At 43.8% G+C, this 19,281-nt stretch overlaps 1 protein-coding gene across 1 annotated transcript in view; it reads right to left on the reverse strand.

Annotated features, from left to right (window-relative positions):
* TESK2 (testis associated actin remodelling kinase 2) overlaps window positions 1–19,281 on the reverse strand; it is a 100,114-nt gene that overhangs the window by 4,577 nt on the left and 76,256 nt on the right. The window contains exons 6-10 of the mRNA XM_068141599.1: window positions 12,890–12,972; window positions 10,268–10,343; window positions 7,872–7,955; window positions 6,671–6,757; window positions 2,121–2,256 (exon numbers count right to left, since the gene is read on the reverse strand). Coding sequence (XP_067997700.1) covers window positions 2,121–2,256; window positions 6,671–6,757; window positions 7,872–7,955; window positions 10,268–10,343; window positions 12,890–12,972 — 466 coding nt within the window. The remainder of the gene's footprint in view (window positions 1–2,120; window positions 2,257–6,670; window positions 6,758–7,871; window positions 7,956–10,267; window positions 10,344–12,889; window positions 12,973–19,281) is intronic.

Below are 19,281 nucleotides of genomic sequence, written 5' to 3' on the forward strand. Positions count from 1 at the left end.
AGTTTCAAGTAAGTTTGAAATGTGGAGATTTGCCAGCCCCATCCACAGGACCTTTTAAATGTAAGGCAGTCAAAACTGCATTTCAAATGTCTCTCCTCTTTAGTCACACCTCAAGCTAATTAGAAGTTATCTTGAAGACTTGAGGAAATGCATCTTGAGTTAATGCCACCTTATTTCCCTAAGCACTGAAACTGGACTGGTTTTCATAATGATCAAATTTGCCACCCACATTATGGGGAATGCCAAATTGGCAAGACAATATTGTCTTCAGGAAGAAAAAAAAAAAGAAGTTAAAAAAAAGGAAAGGAACTGCACCAAAATTGTGTAGGAATGAGGAAGTCTTTCCCTTTTCTATCCAAACCCTGTATTTTATAGCCTCTTCAAACCTCCTTGCTGCCAGTACACTGATGCAGCAGAGATGGCACAGAGTGGTCTTGAAGACCAACCTGCATGTTTCTAGATTCATCATCCTGGCTTCCAGCAGAGGTAGCCCAAGATCTGCTGCTGATGCTGGCCATAAGAGAGAACAAGTATAAAACAGGATTGCCAAAGGAATGTCAGGTTTGGACTATGATGGGAAAACTCCAACACCAAACCAAATGACCCTCCAGATACAATGAAGAGGCTTAAATCATTCCACCCCAGCTTTCATTCAGTACATTACCCAATCCAGAAAGTAGGGATGTATGAGAGTTTGATCCTAAGGAACAGGAGTTAAGAAGGTGGACATATGGCATGAGTGTGTTTATTTGTTTACATGAACAGGACTGGGAAACTGCAGATTGTTTAGGAAAAGATGCTAACCCCTTGAGTGTTTGGAACATGCATCTGCCACTGGCTCTCAAGGTGCCTCTGAAGAGCTGTGGTAGAGCAATCACAAATGGCTATAAAGAAGTGGTGTCTCCTTTTGATTGCCATTTCCAGAACAAGCACATACAGATTCCCACTTCTCCCTTTAAATACTGCTACAGTTTAGACTGCAGTCACTCCACCCAGGAAAGACTGTGCAAGTCAAAGAACAGCATGTAACACTTCTCTAGGAAGATGCAATTCTGACATGTAATTCCAAAGGGGAAAATGACATGAAAATGACAAGAAAACAAACAAACAGCCTCAACACCAAAACACTGGACAAACAAACAAACACAACACAGCACAACACAACACCACTCAAACAAACAAACAAAGAATTTTCAACTCACACCTCTGATAGATGCTTTCCAGGTGTGGGTGAACAGCCACATGCAAGCAGTCCATGTGGTTTGAAATAAAGAACTTTGTTTAATCTATTACCATATTACAGATAGGAGAGATGTGTATATACATAGGTAAGGGAGCTATATATACACAATGTAAGAAACTACTTTTGCTGTACTCCAATGTTTCAATGTTCCAAAGTTTCCAATGGCAAAAGTAATGACCATGGTGGTCTTAGGCTTATGTTTGGAATCGATGATCTTAGAGGTCTTTTCCAAGCAAAACAATTCTATGACTCTATAAGAAGACACCCAAGTGAGAATATGCCCCAGCCTACAAGAACTGCTTGTAGTTTGCTCCCCACACCAGGTGGCACTAGACAGCTTTAGAGAAAGTCCTTCAAGGCCAGCTTTGCCAAGTAGATCTGGGATTCATCTTTCCCCCAGTCTTTCACAGTATTTCTAGGTACTTTATAACACTCTTGCATCTTCTCTGCTCTTCCTCCTGAAGGAATTTAAGAAGCTTCTAAGTGTCACATGTAACACACACCAAAGAAATTATGCATATGCACTAAATATGGCAGGTACAAAGCAAACACTGATGGATTTGCATATACTATTAGCCACTTAAAAAAATCATTCTCAAATGAATTCTAAATTTCCCCTCAAGGGCTTGTGGGCAGAATCTTTTGAGGCACTTTAAGAAACAGTTTGGGGCCTGTTTTTTTTTTCCCCCTAAAGAAGACTGCAGTGTAAAGTAGACAACACTCTTGCAGAATAATTTTTTAGGCTTTGAGTAAAATCATTCATAAGCTGTAAATAGTAACATACACAGCTGGAATCTCAGTCTCCAAAGTAGGAAATGTGGTGGTATTCTTTGCTATTAGCTTTGCAGCAATGCTTGTGCAATACAAACACACTTACCTTTGGGTTTCCTTTCACTGTTGTCCAGGTTTAAGAACTTTCTGTCTCTCTCAGAGTCCTCATTTCTCAGGCGGTTTAAAATCTCCTCCAGTGTTTTGACAATATCAGCAAAGGAAGGACGTAACTTTGGATCCATCTGTAAACACACACACACACACACATCAAGCCAGTTCATGTGGGTCTGTCCATGCTGTTCCACTTGCACAGCAGACAGGCAGGCTGAAGGAACTGAAAAACTGCAAGCTCCTTTTAGGAAGTGTGTTGTCCTTGCAAAAAAACCTAAGCAAAGCAGGGGGAAAGTAGTATTCTCTTCTAGTTTGTGTCTATTATACAACAAGATTCCAACAAGAATATGCTTCTGCCCTGCTGTGCTATTACACAGAATCAACCAGGTTGGAAGAGACCTCCAAGATCACCAAGTCCAACCAATCACCCAACCCTAACTAATCAACCAGACTATGACACTAAGTGCCTCATCCAGGCACTCCTCCATTCCTGGGACATTGATCCCACCAAATCCCTGGGCAGCACATTCCTAGGGGCAATCTCTTCTTTCTGTCAAGAACTTCTTTCTAAGATCAAGCCTGAACTTCCCCTGGCACAGCTTGAGACTGTGTCCTCTTGTTCTGGTGCTGCTTGCCTAGGAGAAGAGACCAATCCCCACCTGGCTACAACCTCCCTTCAGGTAGCTGTCGAGAGCAAGAAGGTCTCCCCTGAGTCTCCTCTTCTCCAGACTAAGCAACCCCAGCTCCCTCAGCCTCTCCTCATAGGGCTGTGCTCCAAACCCCTCACCAACTTCGTTGCCCTTCTCTGGACTCGTTCCAGCAAGTCAACATCCTTCCTAAACTGAGGGGCCCAGAACTGGACACAGTACTCGAGGTGTGGCCTAACCAGTGCAGTGTACAGGGGCAGAATGACCTCCCTGCTCCTGCTGGCCACACTGTTCCTGATGCAGGCCAGGATGCCATTGGCCCTCCTAGCTGCCTGGGCACACTGCAGGCTCATGTTCAGCCTACCATCAACCAGCACCCCCAGGTCCCTCTCTGCCTGGCCACTCTCCAGCCACTCTAACCCCAGCCTGTAGCACTGTATGGGGCTGTTGTGGCCAATGTGGTTCTCTAAACAAAATCCAATACTAAAATTATACTAGAGGGCAAGCACCTTAATTCAAGAAGCAGCTTAGAAGACATTTTATCATTCTGAACACTGACCCTGTCTCTGTGTTACAGGTTTAACTCCTAGAGGTAGCAATGTGTAATTCACAGCAGCTCAAAGTTAACCTCATCACATTAACGAAAAAGATTCTGCTTGACTTGATTCCTGTTTCCAGCCCTCTAAAGGCTTTTTCAGAGCAAACAAGTCCAGACAGATCTCACCTCTAGTATAAAGTGAACAGTGGTGCTTTGTCAACAACAAACTCCAGAGACCTCTCTGACACTGCCCTGCAGGTCCTAGGGGATGGATCCTTCTGAAGAGAACTGGTGTGATCAGCAATGCCAGAACACCTCCTAGCAATGCAGGGTAAAGGGCTAAAGAGTCATACACACAGTAAGAGAAAACAAACAATTCACAGGCCAAGGGCTGAAGAGCAGCAAGAAAGTTGTCCTAATGCAGCAGCTGGGATTTCCTGGCATAGGAAGACAGATTTTTCTGCTTTCCCTGTTTCACTGAAAGAGTAGGGCAGGGGCAACACCACCACACACACTCTTCACTCCGACAAACTGAGTAGTCTAGAAAGCTTAGGGAGCTGTTGCAAGCTACAGGAAGTAAGAAGGTCTCCCTGGCCGTTTTAATTTGTGCAAGGTAAGATCCAGGACAAGAGCAGCAATGGAAAAGTGACCAAGAACAGCATTTGCCTCCTTCCAGTCCTGAGCAGTCCAGATGGAACAGAAGGCTCTTCCTCAAGGCAGCAGCTGCCCTCAGCTCAGCTCATGCTGGTAAGCTTTTTGCATGATCACACATGATTGTAAGTATTTGCACAAGCAGGCTTATAGTCATTGGGCTACCTTAAGGTTTTTACTTCCTTGCATATATTTATTCTTATTTTTTTTGAAAAGCACTTTATAACAGTAACTTAAAGACATTTTAATCCACTACTCATACATGTCAGCTTTTACTGGGTTTTTTAGGTGGCCCTAAAACACATTTCCTGGCTGGAGAAAACCCCAGGGCTTTGCACAGTGCTTCAGCTGAGCTATATGGTTTACACTGTTTGTTGACCCTTTAAATAATAAACAGCTATATAAATGTCTGTGCCTAAGAGCAAATTACCACACATCACCCATTATGGAAGCACAGCATGCTTAGGAAGATATAAGAAAGCCTTATTTGTTCACTGTCTTTTTCCTTCTACTAGGTGAGTGGTAAGTGAACTACAGCATGCTCCACACTGAAATCAGCATATTCATGGCTTGATCTCAAGACAGAAATTTCCACTATCAGATTTTTTTTATTATATAGGAAGCAGCATTTGATGATAATCAGTAGGAGAAAATCCTTTTTCTTACATGAGAATATAAGATAAGCCACTTTCCCTTTCTTCATGGTCAGCTTTACTCTGAATTGCACTTGTGCTGAAAAGTTGCTTTTAATCAAACAGCACATCTTTTGATGCAGTAGGATTTTTGGAGTCTACAGGTGGGAGCTGAGATTTCCAAAGTCCACTCCTGTAGCCAAACCTTTTAGTGCTCATGTAGTGAAAACACTTCATAAACATGAGTCAGACATAGCACTGTCCTCCTGAAGCAAAAGCTGCTGTACTAAGGTGAAATCAGAGGAGTGAAGCAGCTTGGCCAGAGAGTAAATTCCATAAACATTTTTAAGAACTAAATAACACTACCTCATGGCAAGAGTGGCAGTCACCTCCACCTGCTCACATCCCCACCTTCATACTGCTCTCCCTTCAAGCATGTGCATTTGTATTAATACAAAGTAAGGAGAGAGCTCAGGACAAAAGTAAGCACCAACAGCATGCAGAGATGAGACCTTCCTTACACTCACTTTGACACAATGCTGCAGAATAGAATAGAATAGAATAGAATAGAATAGAATAGACCAGACCAGACCAGACCAGGTTGGAAAAGACCTTCGAGATCATCAAGTCTAACCCATCACCCAACACCATCTCATCAACTAAACCATGGCACCAAGTGCCTCATCCAGTCTCTTCTTAAACACTTCCAGTGATGGTGACTCCACCACCTCCCTGAGCAGCACATTCCAATGGCCAATCACACTTACTGTGAAGAATTTCTTCCTAACATCCAGCCTAAACCTCCTCTGGTGCAGCTTGAGGCCAATTCTTGTTCTGGTGCTGGTTGCCTGGGAGAAGAGACCAACCCCCACCTGGCTACAACCACCCTTCAGGTAGTTGTAGACAGCAATAAGGTCTCCTCTGAGCCTCCTCTTCTCCAGGCTAAGCAACCCCAGCTCCCTCTGCCTCTCCTCATAGGGCTTGTGCTCGAAACCCCTCACCAGCTTTGCTCCCTTTCTCTGGACACACTCCAGCAAGTCAACATCCTTCCTAAACTGAGGGGCCCAGAACTGGACACAGGACTCAAGGTGTGGCCTGACCAGTGCTGAGTACAGGAGCAGAACGACTTCCGTGCTCCTGCTGGCCACACTATTCCTGATCCAGGCCAGGATGCCACTGGCCTTCTTGGCCACCTGGGCACACTACTGGCTCATGTTCAGCCATGTTGGCTCCAGCACAGCCTGGTTGTATTGTCCTGGGCAGTGTTTTGTGCAATACAATATTTTAGAATTGGCCTCAACTACATTTATGCCAACTGAACATTCCCAGCTTCAGCTGAATCTGGTGGTAGCTCAGGACCTCTTACTCCATACAAACCAGTTTACTAAACTGGCCACCTTTGTGGTGTGATAACTCACAGAAGAGACTGGCTGCTTTGGAATTTGAATGCTGCAGAGCCATGAAGGTATCCAGCACTAACTATCACCATTTTACTTGATTAACTGACAGAAGATTTATTCCATGCAGTGCACTGCCTATATCCTTAGTGATATTAAATCATGTGGGGCCAAGTTTGTTTTCTTGGTAGACAAGTAATGATTTGGAAGTTCATTCCACTTTCCCAAAAGCAGCATATAGATACCTTAAGAGTAGTTTAGTGCCTGATCTTGGGTGTTTTTTTGGTTCCCTCTGTTTGTGAGAGTAACTTAGAATTCTTTAACAGCTCAGTGGGTCTGTGCACAGCAACAGCTGGATTTTGTTAGCCCAAGGGCCAGTCTGTGTCAATAGCATACAACTGGTTATGATTGGCCTGAGCAGCCTGCAAGAAGCTGTTCAGTGTGCCAGACCTGTTTCTTTGGCATGACAGAACACAGAATTGCAAAAACACAAGCTAGACCTTTTGCAAGGGGAAGGTTACAAACATGGCAAGAGGCTTCCTGGGTTACTGGAATGTACGCCGCTTTCATGGGTAGGCTCCTCAAGGGTCTTCTCCAAATGCTTTAAGCTCTGTCTTCAAAAGCCAGGGGGATTTAGAGAATTCTAGTTCAGGTCTCTCTCCTTCAAGCAAGATACTCACATTACAGCAGTTGAAGGCCAGCTGGAGGAAGTCAGGGGGACAGTCTCCCACCATGTGCTGGAAGGCATCATAATCCAATCCAAAATTCTGTACAAACAAAAACACAGCATAAGGGATAAGTGAGGTCTGCCAGCTAGCCCAAATCATCTTCTTTTCAGGGCATGCCTACATGGAATTATCAGGAATAACCACAAACACCATATCTCAGCAGCCATGGACAAGAGGATTTTGAGAAACCCTCATGCACATTCTGAACTGCAGCAGTCCCACTGGGGATTACTTGATACAAGATACCTGTAAAAGAATGAGCTGACTTCAAAGCTCATTCTTCTTCCTGGACTCAACTGCAATCCATTTCACTTGAATTGTTGCCCATGTGGATCTGGAAGTAATATGTCACCATGGTGACTTTCACAGTGTAAATGAACAGCCTGCTATAAAACTAGAGGCTTCGCTGTGATGAAAATACAGCAATTAAAATGGTTAATTTTTCAGCTGATGGTAGATGGGTAATAAAATTACCCAGTTCCTTAAACACACTGCTATAAAATCTGAAGAGCAGAGAAACAAAAGGATCTCTTATTTATTGCAGATCAAAATCTAAGCAATTTTGCATTTTCAGAATGCAGAGTGGGACAAAATTTGGAAGCCAGCACCTCCCCCCCCCCATCCATGGCCAAAGGCTCCCCAGCAGATGGGACTCAACCATAAGGCAACTGAAGAAAGGAAGAAGTATCTTGTTTGACTAGTCAGTTCTGGCTCAGATCCACAGCACTGTCTATGCAAAAATATGGGTGAGCTTATTTTAGCTGCTGCTAACGTAGCTCCTGCTCCTTTCATGAAGAGGGGCTGCTCCATGGATGCAGCGTGCCAAAAGTGCTCTGCTCTGAACCTGGCAAGAAGTCTACATGAGCTATCACTCTCCAAAATGAAGGTCACTGCAATGCTCTCAAAGGTTCTGCCAGTCAGCGGCAGAAAGGGTTTCCCGTGGGGACTGCATCTGGACAAAGCCTCTGTGCAAGCGTCTTCAATGGAGCTTCTTAACAATAGCAGCACAGAAGAACAAAAGCCTTTCACAGGCTATTTTTAGCGTAACGTGTATTCATCGTATCTTTGGCAGCAGTGCCAGAAGTTCTGAACACCAGCCCTTATCATGGCAGGCTTACCACCTTCCACCAATCCTGTAGACGTCACCCCTTACCTCTGTGCGCGGGAGATAGTCTGGATCTGCCTGTATTCGTGCTATAATCTCGCACAGAATTATGCCATAGGAGAATACATCTGCCTGAGAGAGAAAAATAAAGAGCCACATGGTTCAGCTATGATTATTCGGAGTTCTTATCTGCCACTGAGTTTCTCCTTACCCCAAATGGCTATCAGGAAAGCGACTAAACCAACACCACAGCTGTACAGCGCTGAGCGACTGCATTATAGCTGGCGTTTTCTATGTGAGTAAACACACGCTCATGGTAAAGCATTCCTGTGCCACAAGCAGCAGTGATAAGTTCAGAACTGTTTCAGGAAAAGTAAGTAAATAAACAAATGGATGTTAGGAAGAAGTTCTATACAGAGTGAGTGATTGCCCATTGGAATGGGCTGCCCAGGGAGGCGGTGGAGTCGCCGTCATTGGAGGTGTTCAGGAGGAGACTTGATGGGGTGCTTGGTGCCATGGGTTAGCTGTTTGGGTGGGATTGGTTGATGGGTTGGACATGATGATCTTGAAGGTCTCTTCCAATCTGGTTTGGTTTATTCTAAATAAAGGTTTATTCAAATCTGTCTTAATTCAGCAGTGTGAAAACAAACCCCCCAATCCTTCCTTGCACAGAGAATGGTGAAGTTGCATTTAATGTCTTGCAGGTGGGAGTAATTAAAAACATAGCCAAAACACGACATGCCTCTCTATCACTGTGGTTAGATAGACAGGTTTGGAATACCAATGATCACAGCTTACCCAGAACATTTAATGCTATTTCTAAGAAAAATTACATTCCCCTCCTCTCACAGCTCAGTACCTCTGGAGAAAACAAGTGTCTTAGCAAAGCTGGAGAGATCGACTAACACTGTTTACCTGCGTCAATTTCCATTGAAATTTCCATGACGCTTAGTAACAACTTATCTGACTTACCCTGGAGCTGCACAGCTCCTCAGATTTCCACCCACCTGAATTTACCATCTAATAAATTTAGGAAAACAGGGAATACAAGTCTACAGAGCAGAAGCCAGCCTCCCCCTTACATATCAGCCAGGCTTCTATGTCACCTTTCATGCTGATCAGGTATGAGACCTACACTTCCTCGTTAGTCCTCCATGCTCTAGGGTTAGTGAAGAATGTAGCACCATACATTTGGGTACTTTATTATTAATTTAGGTCAATTTGAACTCTGAAAAAAGCTTTGAAATGGTAATCATTACATTAATTACTGAGGTAGCTACTGCTCTTCTGCAGGTTAAGAGTACCATCAAACAGATTATTGACTACTAGCTATGAAAGGTACAGGATGTGGCCTTTATCACAGAAAAGCTGCACTTGCAGGGCTGAAGCAGACTGTGCTGCATCAAGAGAAGTGTGGCCAGCAGGTCGAGGGAGCTGATTCTCTCCCTCTACTCAGCTCTGGGGAGACCCCACCTGGAGTACTGCCTCCAGTTCTGGAGCCCCTATTACAAGAGGGATATGGAGGTGCTGGAAGGTGTCCAGAGAAGGGCCACGAGGATGATCAGAGGGCTGGAGCTCCTCTCCTATGAGAACAGACTGAAGGAGTTGGGGCTGTTCAGTCTGGAGAAGAGAAGGCTCCCAGGTGACCTAATTGTGGCCTTCCAGTATCTGAAGGGGGCCTACAGGAGGGCTGGGGAGGGACTTTTCAGGATCTCAGGTAGTGATAGGACTAGGGGGAATGGAATGAAGCTGGAGGTGGAGAGATTCAGGCTGGATGTGAGGAGGTTCTTCCCCATGAGAGTGGTGAAGCCCTGGAATGGGTTGTCCAGGGAGGTGGTTGAGGCCCCATCCCTGGAGGTGTTTAAGCCCAGGCTGGCTGAGGCTCTGGCCAGCCTGATCTAGTGTGGGGTGTCCCTGCCCATGGCAGGGGGGTTGGAACTAGATGATCCTTGTGGTCCCTTCCAACCCTGACCGATACTATGATACTACTATGACACTATGAAGAACATGTTTTCCCAGGTATCTTACCTTGAGAAATGTTGGGGCTGATTTTTTTACTGAAATAATTGTAGAAGTTTACACAGAGATTTTTTTTTTTGCTTCTACCCAGATTTCACTAATGTCTGGCCAGGGAAGCAACCTCCCTGTATTTCTCATGACAGTTAAATTGTGTCAGATCAACAAGCCAGTACCACATTTCTGCACGTGGGGTGTTTCAGACTAGAAATACCACAACAGTAACTTATGCTAGAGGTAATTCTCTTCCTGTGTAAGAATCCACACCATGAATTACAAATATTAGCTATTCAACTCACATTCTCCTTTAGTCTGAATGACCCAGAGTGCAGAAATGTCACAAATGAAAATAACTTTGATATTATGGAAATTCTAAAGCTCATCAACAGCTAATTGGCAGCTAAAGTCCACTTACATCATGTACCTACCTTTTCATTGTAAGGTTCATCTCTGAGAACTTCTGGTGCCATCCAGAAGGGTGAACCCACCACTGGTAACTTCTCACTATACAGATGTGGGGTAGATAGTGGGGAAAGGGAGGAGGGGAGGGAAAAGGAATCATAAACATTGAAAAAACATGAATCAAATAGCCAGCCAGCAAACTGGAAACAATAAAACTGCATTTTGAAATGGAGGTAAGACTAGAGCAAACCAAAATAGTGTCTAAAGACCTTATTGCTGTCTACAACTACCTGAGGAGAGGCTGTAGCCAGGTAGGGGCTGGTCTCTTCTCCCAGGCAACCAGCACCAGAACAAAAGGACACAGTCTCAAGCTGTGACAGGGAAGGTTTAGGCTGGATGTTAGGAAGAAGTTCTTCATAGAAAGAGTGATTGGCCATTGGAATGTGCTGCCCAGGGAGGTGGTGGAGTCACCATCACTGGAGGTGTTTAGGAAGAGACTGAATGGGGTGCTTGGTGCCATGGTTAAGTTGATTAGATAGTGTTGGATGATAGGTTGGACTCAATGATCTCAAAGGTCTCTTCCAACCTGGCTAATTCTATCCTATCCTATCCTATCCTATCCTATCCTATCCTATCCTATCCTATCCTATCCTATCCTATCCTATCCTATCCTATCCTATCCTATCCTATCCTATCCTATCCTATCCTATCCTAATTTTATGATGTTGCTTGTTTTAGTATCATACTACCTTAACTTTAGCTATTACTGTATGCCTAAGTTTTCAGGGCATCTCAAAACACCTTATGACACCTGTGGGTGCCTTCCTGATTTTGTTATGGGTTTGTATGACTGCAATTTTAGGATATGTGTAGTTTAAAACCAGTGAATAGCTGAGATCAACTTTTATTGTTTTCTTTGCAGTCCACAGAGTGGGAAGGTTTTATTTATTCTATGCAGAAGCACACACTGGAGAAAATCTGACAGCAAATTTCACAGCCAGAATACTCTGAAATACACAAGTCAATACACAGAGAGAACAATGAAACCCTTGTCCAAACCAAGATATAATAAAAGAACTATTTCCAATTGTGACAATAGCTTCTGACAGTCACCTGTGCATTTCCCAAATGAGTTAAGAGCATAATTTCATTCCAGGGAATGCAAAATACTGAGCTACTGTTAGACAGTAATTTTAACATCTCTGTAATAAATTTGGCGAAGAGAAGAGAAGAGAAGAGAAGAGAAGAGAAGAGAAGAGAAGAGAAGAGAAGAGAAGAGAAGAGAAGAGAAGAGAAGAGAAGAGAAGAGAAGAGAAGAGAAGAGAAGAGAAGAGAAGAGAAGAGAAGAGAAGAGAAGAGAAGAGAAGAGAAGAGAAGAGAAGAGAAGAGAAGAGAAGAGAAGAGAAGAGAAGAGAAGAGAAGAGAAGAGAAGAGAAGAGGAGTAGACCAGACCAGGTTGGAAGAGACAGCAACCAATTCAGAGGCTAAGGAGAATAATACTGGAACATGGAGCACCTCTCCTATGAGGACAGACTGAAAAAGTTGGGGTTGTTCAGTCTGGAATAAAGAAGGCTCTGAGGTGACCTTATTGTGGCCTTCCAGTATCTGAAGGGGGACTACAAGAAGGCTGGGGAGGGACTTCTCAGGATCTCAGGTAGTGATAGGACTAGGGGGAATGGAATGAAGCTGGAGGTGGGGAGATTCAGGCTGGACGTGAGGAGGAAGTTCTTCACTGTGAGAGTGGTGAAGCCCTGGAATGGGTTGTCCAGGGAGGTGGTTGAGGCCCCGTCCCTGGAGGTGTTTAAGACCAGGCTGGATGAGGCTCTGGCCAGCTTGATCTAATGTGAGGTGTCCCTGCCCATGGCAGGGGGGGTTGGAACTAGATGATCCTTGTGGTCCCTTCCAACCCTGACTGATACTATGATTCTGTGATTCTATGACTGAATATTGTTTATGAAAATGGAAGGAAATAAGTTTAAGCTGTTTGGAATCAACAGAGGAGATTTACTCCAAAATCATCCCAATCTAGAATGCTGGAGGCTAATTTTGTTGTTTGTTTTTTTTTTTTTTTAAACCAAAATTCCAAGCACTTGCTTAGAAGATCTAGTGAAAAGCTTGAGCAAATCAATTACTCACTTGAGCATTTTTGAATAATAAATGTCACCACTATATCTATCAAAAAGCACAGCTGTTAAGGCTGGAACATTTTGGTCAGCCAGCCTGCAGTTCCAGACTGAAGACTGAGGATATTTTTTAGCAAATTCTCTATCAGAATGCAGTAATGGCCTCAGGGATACAACTCATTAGAGCTTCTGAGCTGAAACTGCACCACAGGAAGGCTGGGGAGGGACTCCTCAGGATCTCAGGTAGTGATAGGACTAGGGGGAATGGATTGAAGCTGGACGTGGGGAGATTCAGGCTAGATGTGAGGAGGAGGTTCTTCCCCATGAGAGTGGTGAAGCCCTGGAATGGGTTGTCCAGGGAGGTGGTCGAGGCCCCGTCCCTGGAGGTGTTTAAGAGCAGGCTGGACGAGGCTCTGGCCAGCCTGATCTAGTGTGGGGTGTCCCTGCCCATGGCAGGGGGATTGGAACTAGATGATCCTTGTGGTCCCTTCCAACCCTGAATGATACTATGATTACTTCACGTACCTGTGATCAGGAATCTTCTCTGCTAAACCAAAGTCTCCCACTATTGCCGAGTATCCATTCTCATCGTGTTTTATCAAGCAGTTCTGGGAGAAAAAGGGGGGGAAAAAAAGACAAAGACTTATTGCCTGGGCATGAAACCCATGTAACGTTTGTTTTCTTTATTTTTAATCTGGAACAATGCTACAAGATAATGTTTGGAAGACATTCACCCTTTTTTCTCTACCCTCCCCCCCCCACCCTGAACAGTCACACGTCTGTCAAACTTAAGATGCTGCAAACAGCCTTACACTTAGTTAATAATCCACTTAAAAACTTGCTGAGAAAGCAGGCAGCCACAGGCAGCACGTACCCAGCTAGGTTCTGGCAAGAATTAAGATGATTTAGCTACCTTACTGCTCAAGTATGCAATCCATGCTGTTCACTATGACACCTTACATTTTCGCTTTACAATTTGCTTGTACCTGACCAGAATACCAAATCAGAACAAACTCTGAATGCCTTTGTACATTTTACTGCATTAGCTACTGAAAAAGGACCTGCTGCTTTGCAGTAGATTTTCATCAGAATATACAAGCCCTGACAAAGTTTTTGTATGCAGGTTTAAAGACTCACAATTCTTGATTCTTCAGCACATCATAAAAGATGATTTAAAGGGAAAGCTGTCCATCTTTTCCTTTCAGATGTGCCCTCCAGCATCAGGAAGGAGGGCAATTTAAGGACATACACAGGTCATTCTGCTCTGGCAGCATCACATCACAGACACCAATTTATTTACAACTCTGAAAAAAACATGCCCTGCCCATTCCAGTACCACATCTTTTCCCTTCTCACCAAATGAATCAATAGCTGACTTCCCTTAGATTTTTTTTTCTTTCAATAGGCAGATCAATGCAGAGGATTCATTCCCTTACCACATGCCTTGCTCTGTGTCCTCTGCAGGCAGTACAATAGCAGTGACAGGCAGCAAACCCACTGCTGACTCCTACAGAGTGGTACCCTGCATTAATTAGCTAAACAGCAGGAAACACTTTCTAACTTTATTGTGCTTGGATGTACAAAAGCCCCTTGCTGACCCCAGAGCATGAGCTTGTCTGTATAATGCAGCTACCAAGAAAAGTGAGTCCCTTGTCTAAAAGATCAAGTTCAGGTCATCACTGTTTACATTATTCAGAGATGATGGTGGCTCAGGCCACGAAGAGAGTTTTCTTCCTGCCAATTAAAAGGTTAAACAAAGCCAATCCTGCAATCATGTAAAGAAAATTCATGCCAGCCTCTTGAAACACATGCCAGGCTCCTGAGAGGCAAAGTTTTACTTGTGCAGCACGACTCAAGTATAGGAAGTACACTTAGTTTGGGGATTCATAAACATGTACACCGAGTTAAATCAACTATGCTCGCCCGACGAGCAGCAAAGCTTCTCAGTTACAGGCTTTGTTATCTTTTATCAAAGAGCACATTCATTCAGCTTGCCTCTGTCTAAACATTTGGCCACTGTAAGTGGACTTAAAACTCAGAAGGATAAAACTTTTCTGAAAAATCTTACTCAAATGATCCAGACAAGTGGAGTTTTATTGTGTCCTGCATGGGAACAAGTTTGTGAGGACACCAGAGATTTTGCAGTCCACAAGAATGCTGATACTACTTTCTGCAGCTGAATAGCAGTTTATTTGCTGCCACAGATTTCTCAGCAATGAATGAGGATTTGTAAGTTGACATTTCAGAAAACACCCCACACCTCTATGATTCATAAAAGGCCTAGTTTTAAAAATCAACACTTCCTGCTTGCATCGCCTTTATCTGCTTACATTGTTCATTTTGAGTAGCAGGAATGCGGTGGTTTATTTTACCTCCTGGGTTTTGTGGATTAGGGCTATTCTACAACAACCCCCACTCTCCAAAACTTCAGAGGAATGTTTAAATCCAGACTGAGAGCTATTTTCAACATAACTGAAAATCTCTAGAAACATTATTGCAGCTCTTAAGGTCAGAGGAAATGTCCAGGGCTGCTCTGACACCATAAAGAAGCTTCATCCTGACAGAAAATTTTCCTTCGGCTTCTTACCGGTATAGAGTCACATCCCGTTAGACAGCAACGCATCAAGAACTGAATGTGAACAATCTGACCCCCCACTCAAGCTCCAGGCAGTCTCAGCTCTCAGGTACAGCACTGAACTATTATACAAGTAGAATATTCCTGGATAAATCATAAATGTAACCAACAGTGCATCCAAGCAATGCTGCCTGACAGCTCTGAGCTCCTAGCCAGATGAGCAGGAGCTGCCTGAAGCAAAGCTGGACTCTCTTTTAGTGCAGGTCTTTCAAGAAACCAAACAGAGCAGACACCCCACCACTGTGGGGTCTAGAGGTTCTGTGGGAGAGGCCAGTACACCATAACAAGGCAATGAGAAAAAAACCTAGAGCAACGTTTCTGCTCTAAAGGACTGATCAATCGTTCTGCTGTGGTGGGCTGCACAACGTTAAATAACATAAAGAAGGAAGCTAACTATTCTCTTTTGCTCTTTAGTCTGCAAATGACAAAGTGCTGAGGGTGAATTTAAATTCACTGGCACACATATTCCAGTACAAGAGTGACTTTTTTATTCACACTTAAATCAGCCATGGACAGGTGACAAGCCCTAGACAAAACCCGCCAGTGTCACTGCAAATGCTCACTGCAGCGAAACTGAACTGATTTAATTCAACTGATACAAAGTTTTACACAGCTAAGCATCGATTCCCTGGAACCCAGAAAGGATGGAAGCCTATTCCTATTGAAATCAGTAGTAAAACCTTTCTATGGATACTAGTGTGGTCAGATGTCACCTCTGTACTGTACTGTCAAGTCTTGACTGCTCATTCAGGACAAAGTGTTACAGACAGCAACGCTTCACTCTGTCCTGAGATTCTCCAAGTTTTCAAGGACAACCCTCAGCATCACCATACTCCTTCTCCTCCCTAGTAAAGCCATTACACAACACTGCACCAAATCCACAGCATGGACAGTTTAAACACCAGATTTAAGATGCAATTCATCAGAAGGTGACAACACAGTCCACAGTAACTGACAATTCACATGCACTCCATGAACGATATTTCTAAGCATTCATATCCTACTGCCAAGATAAATCAGGATCAAAAGAGGGACAAAGCTTCATTAGAGACTTGAAAGCTCTTTCCAACCTTTTAGTTTAAGCTAGAGGTGGTACCTTAGCAGAAAAAGTACAATAGAGCATACTGTGCTGTTTCTTCTGACAAAATGACACTTCTCATTTTCTACAGAAAAGAAAAGCTGTGTATCAATTTGGGATGAGTAAGTTTCATTAATGGATTCCAGCACAGAGACACAAGAGTTCAAAACCCTCTCTACTGCAAAGAGCCTCTCAAGAATTGCCAATAAGATGAAATGCCAAGCATCTTTGCAACAGAGGCTTTAAATAAAGGCTTTTTTTTTGACTCACCATTGCACTATTTGTGTAAGCAAGGCAATTTGTATAAGCAATTACTGCAAGGCAATAAAACATTACTATCTTCCCAAGCTTTCCCTTTGGACCTCTACACACAGAGATGTCCTTCCCTTGGGCAGATAGATCACGTGGCCAAAGCGGGTAGTAATTGACTTCAAGCTGGGTTCTCGAGGGCTTTTCCCCCCCAAAACGGGGACCTCATCAGTGCCTCCTGAGGCAGTCTCTTAATAGAAACAAGGAGCTCTGTACATGAGCCCTAAGGAGTTAACAGAGCTGTTTATGCAGAGACAGATGTGAAAGAACATAGAGCTCCCTTTGTGTGTTACAGGAGCTTAACATCTGCTTTGCGCAGCATAATCCTGCTAAGACAAATGCAATATTCTACTCTCCCTTTCAAAAAGGGACAAAAAAACCCCCCCAAACTCACAAAACTAAACATGAAAATAGACTCAAGAGTTTCAGAGGTAAAAATAAGTTGCTCAGATGACGAAACCTCATTGTCTTGTTTTACCAGCTAAACTCCTCAAAGATTTTATTGCACTCCAGAAAATACAGGAAGGCTACTGCAGTGTCTTTTGCAACCCTCTGATGACTGCTGCTGAATTAAAATACTAAAAGGCCAATTGAGATGTATCATCTGTTGTAAAAGTGCTATCCCCTAGGAGAACCACCATTGACAATGAAATGTACAAGCGGGAATTTATGATACTGGATACCCTTTGGAGACTACAGCCACTGTGCTCGAGCGACAGGCTCCATCTGGGTCCCACAGTGCCAGTAAAAGTTCAGAACTGCAACTATCGTTAGAAATAATCATCCAGAACAGCTATGTGGTTGGGTTTTTTTTCAGTGCAAACCCTCCCCTGCAGTGCAAAATTTCCAGGCAAGGGCTTACTCTAGCACAAAGAGGATCTTACAGCTGCAGCAGCGAGCATGAGACCAGTCAAACAAAGGTTCTGTTCATTGCTTGGGTTTTATTCTGTTGTATTTCGCCTTAAACAAGCAAGCAGCATACAAGGTAGCAAGCCACAGTATGTCACTTTCAAGCCCAAAGGCAGTGAATTTAAGTCACATCAGATAATCCACAGTAATTGCTTACATGCATGGTTTTGTCCTGTAGTAACTGAGACTGCTCCTCTCTCAGTGAAAGAAGGATGACCATTTGCACATCTACTGTGGAGTCAAAGCCGACGTTGGCAGGAATACACACACCTCTGCATGTGTGTATACATATTTATGTGCCTAGAGACCAGAATTTTCCATAGATTTTATCATCAGTGGAGCTCACCATGTTCCCTAAAACTGCTCACAATCTGCTATTGCTTAGAAGACCTTGCTTTCAATTGCACCGAATTCTGCAAAACTAAAAGGCATTTGTTTGGGAGTTTGCCTGTTTGGTTTTTAATCAAGAGCTTTGGTAGTGGGATTTTGGGGACAGGGACATTCAGCCAAGGTAGCTCAGCTGCTTTGGAGAACAACATGGAGTGTGAATTACAAATACATTTTGACTTAATAAAAGAAATTTAAAATCCTCTAAAATATTAGCCTAGCAGATTTGGCAGGCTCTTAACATGAAATCTGATGAGACCTCTGTGTAAGGTGCACCTTCTGCTACCTCTGCAAAAAGTAGACTGGGACAAGACATACACTGAGTAAGGAGTTTGAAAGAGCAAGTGATGAAGTGACAAATGAGGAGTCCAGGCTATGGGCTGGCAGGGACCAAAACCAGTGCCTTGAGCTAGGTTTTTGAGACAGAGGAAAAACACTGGAGACTGTTAAGAGGACATAAGGACTGTAGGCATAGCAACCAGGCAGTGATGGTGACCCAGAGAAGCAGAGCCACCAATGGCTAAACAGACTAAAGACCAGAATGCAGAAAGACAGCTTGGATAAAGCATCAAGCAGGAGCAATAGGAAGAAGGCAACTGCAGTCAGCCAGACAAGGAGACTGAACAATGAAATTGCATGGCATAACTGGGAGCAAAAAGAAGAGGAAAAGCCTGACAAGGATGACAAGCCTGACTGGAAGCTGGCATTGTGTGCTCGCAGAAAGGATCGGAGAGGTGCAGAACAGATAGTGATTGGTCTTGGGAAAATGGGCAGACTCCTAGATGTTTGCCACTCACTGCCAAGGAGTGTCTCTTGTTTTCTTTCTCCTCCTGCTCCATACAAAACCACACCATTTGTTTTAGCAGCTCTGCCATGAATCTCAAGGCTCCAGCCCTGCAAAAGCACAACATGATGGCGCTGGGGTTTTCGGTTTTTCCAAAACCAGGCGGGAAGTTGCACAAACACACACTGCATCACAACAGTAATACTGCACAGAAGATGGAATGTAAAACTTCCTGTAAGAACTTTCATTCTTCCCCTTATGCATATGCATTAAAGTGAAGTTCTTAATTAGCTGATGACACAGGCAGTTTTCCACCCGGCACCGATGTCTTTCAGCGCGTGCAATGCATTCGCACTGACAGGGGATCAGGGCAGTACGTAACGCTCCTGGACTACTATTTTCAGGACTCTGATTACTCTTGCCACAGAAACAGCAGGGTGAAAAAAAGGCTGGGAAGAGATGAAGATGCAGACTTGGGCTGGAAATTAAGGTCTCCTGTCTTGTAATTAAGACTACTGCAGCATTGCTTGAGGACTTGGATTCTGCCCTGCCTCAACATCACAGGCGGATTCTGCGACAAAGAAGCTAGTCTAACACGATCTTTGACAGACTGATGCTAATCTTGTGCTTTCTCTGCCTCCAGTGGTCAAACCAGTGCTGTAACACTGCCTCTGAGGACAGTGAACATATTGTTATGAACTGAAAACATCTAAAAGACCAAAGTCTTAAAACACATTCCCAATATCCATTGATATTCTTGCTTTTAATCTCTTCCGACAAGGCTGAGTTCATTCATCTCCCTCATCCAGAGATAC

Source organism: Melanerpes formicivorus, unplaced genomic scaffold, assembly GCF_026170545.1.
Source record: "Melanerpes formicivorus ecotype bairdi unplaced genomic scaffold, bMelFor1.0.p_v2 SCAF_7, whole genome shotgun sequence".
Lineage (NCBI taxonomy): Eukaryota > Metazoa > Chordata > Aves > Piciformes > Picidae > Melanerpes > Melanerpes formicivorus.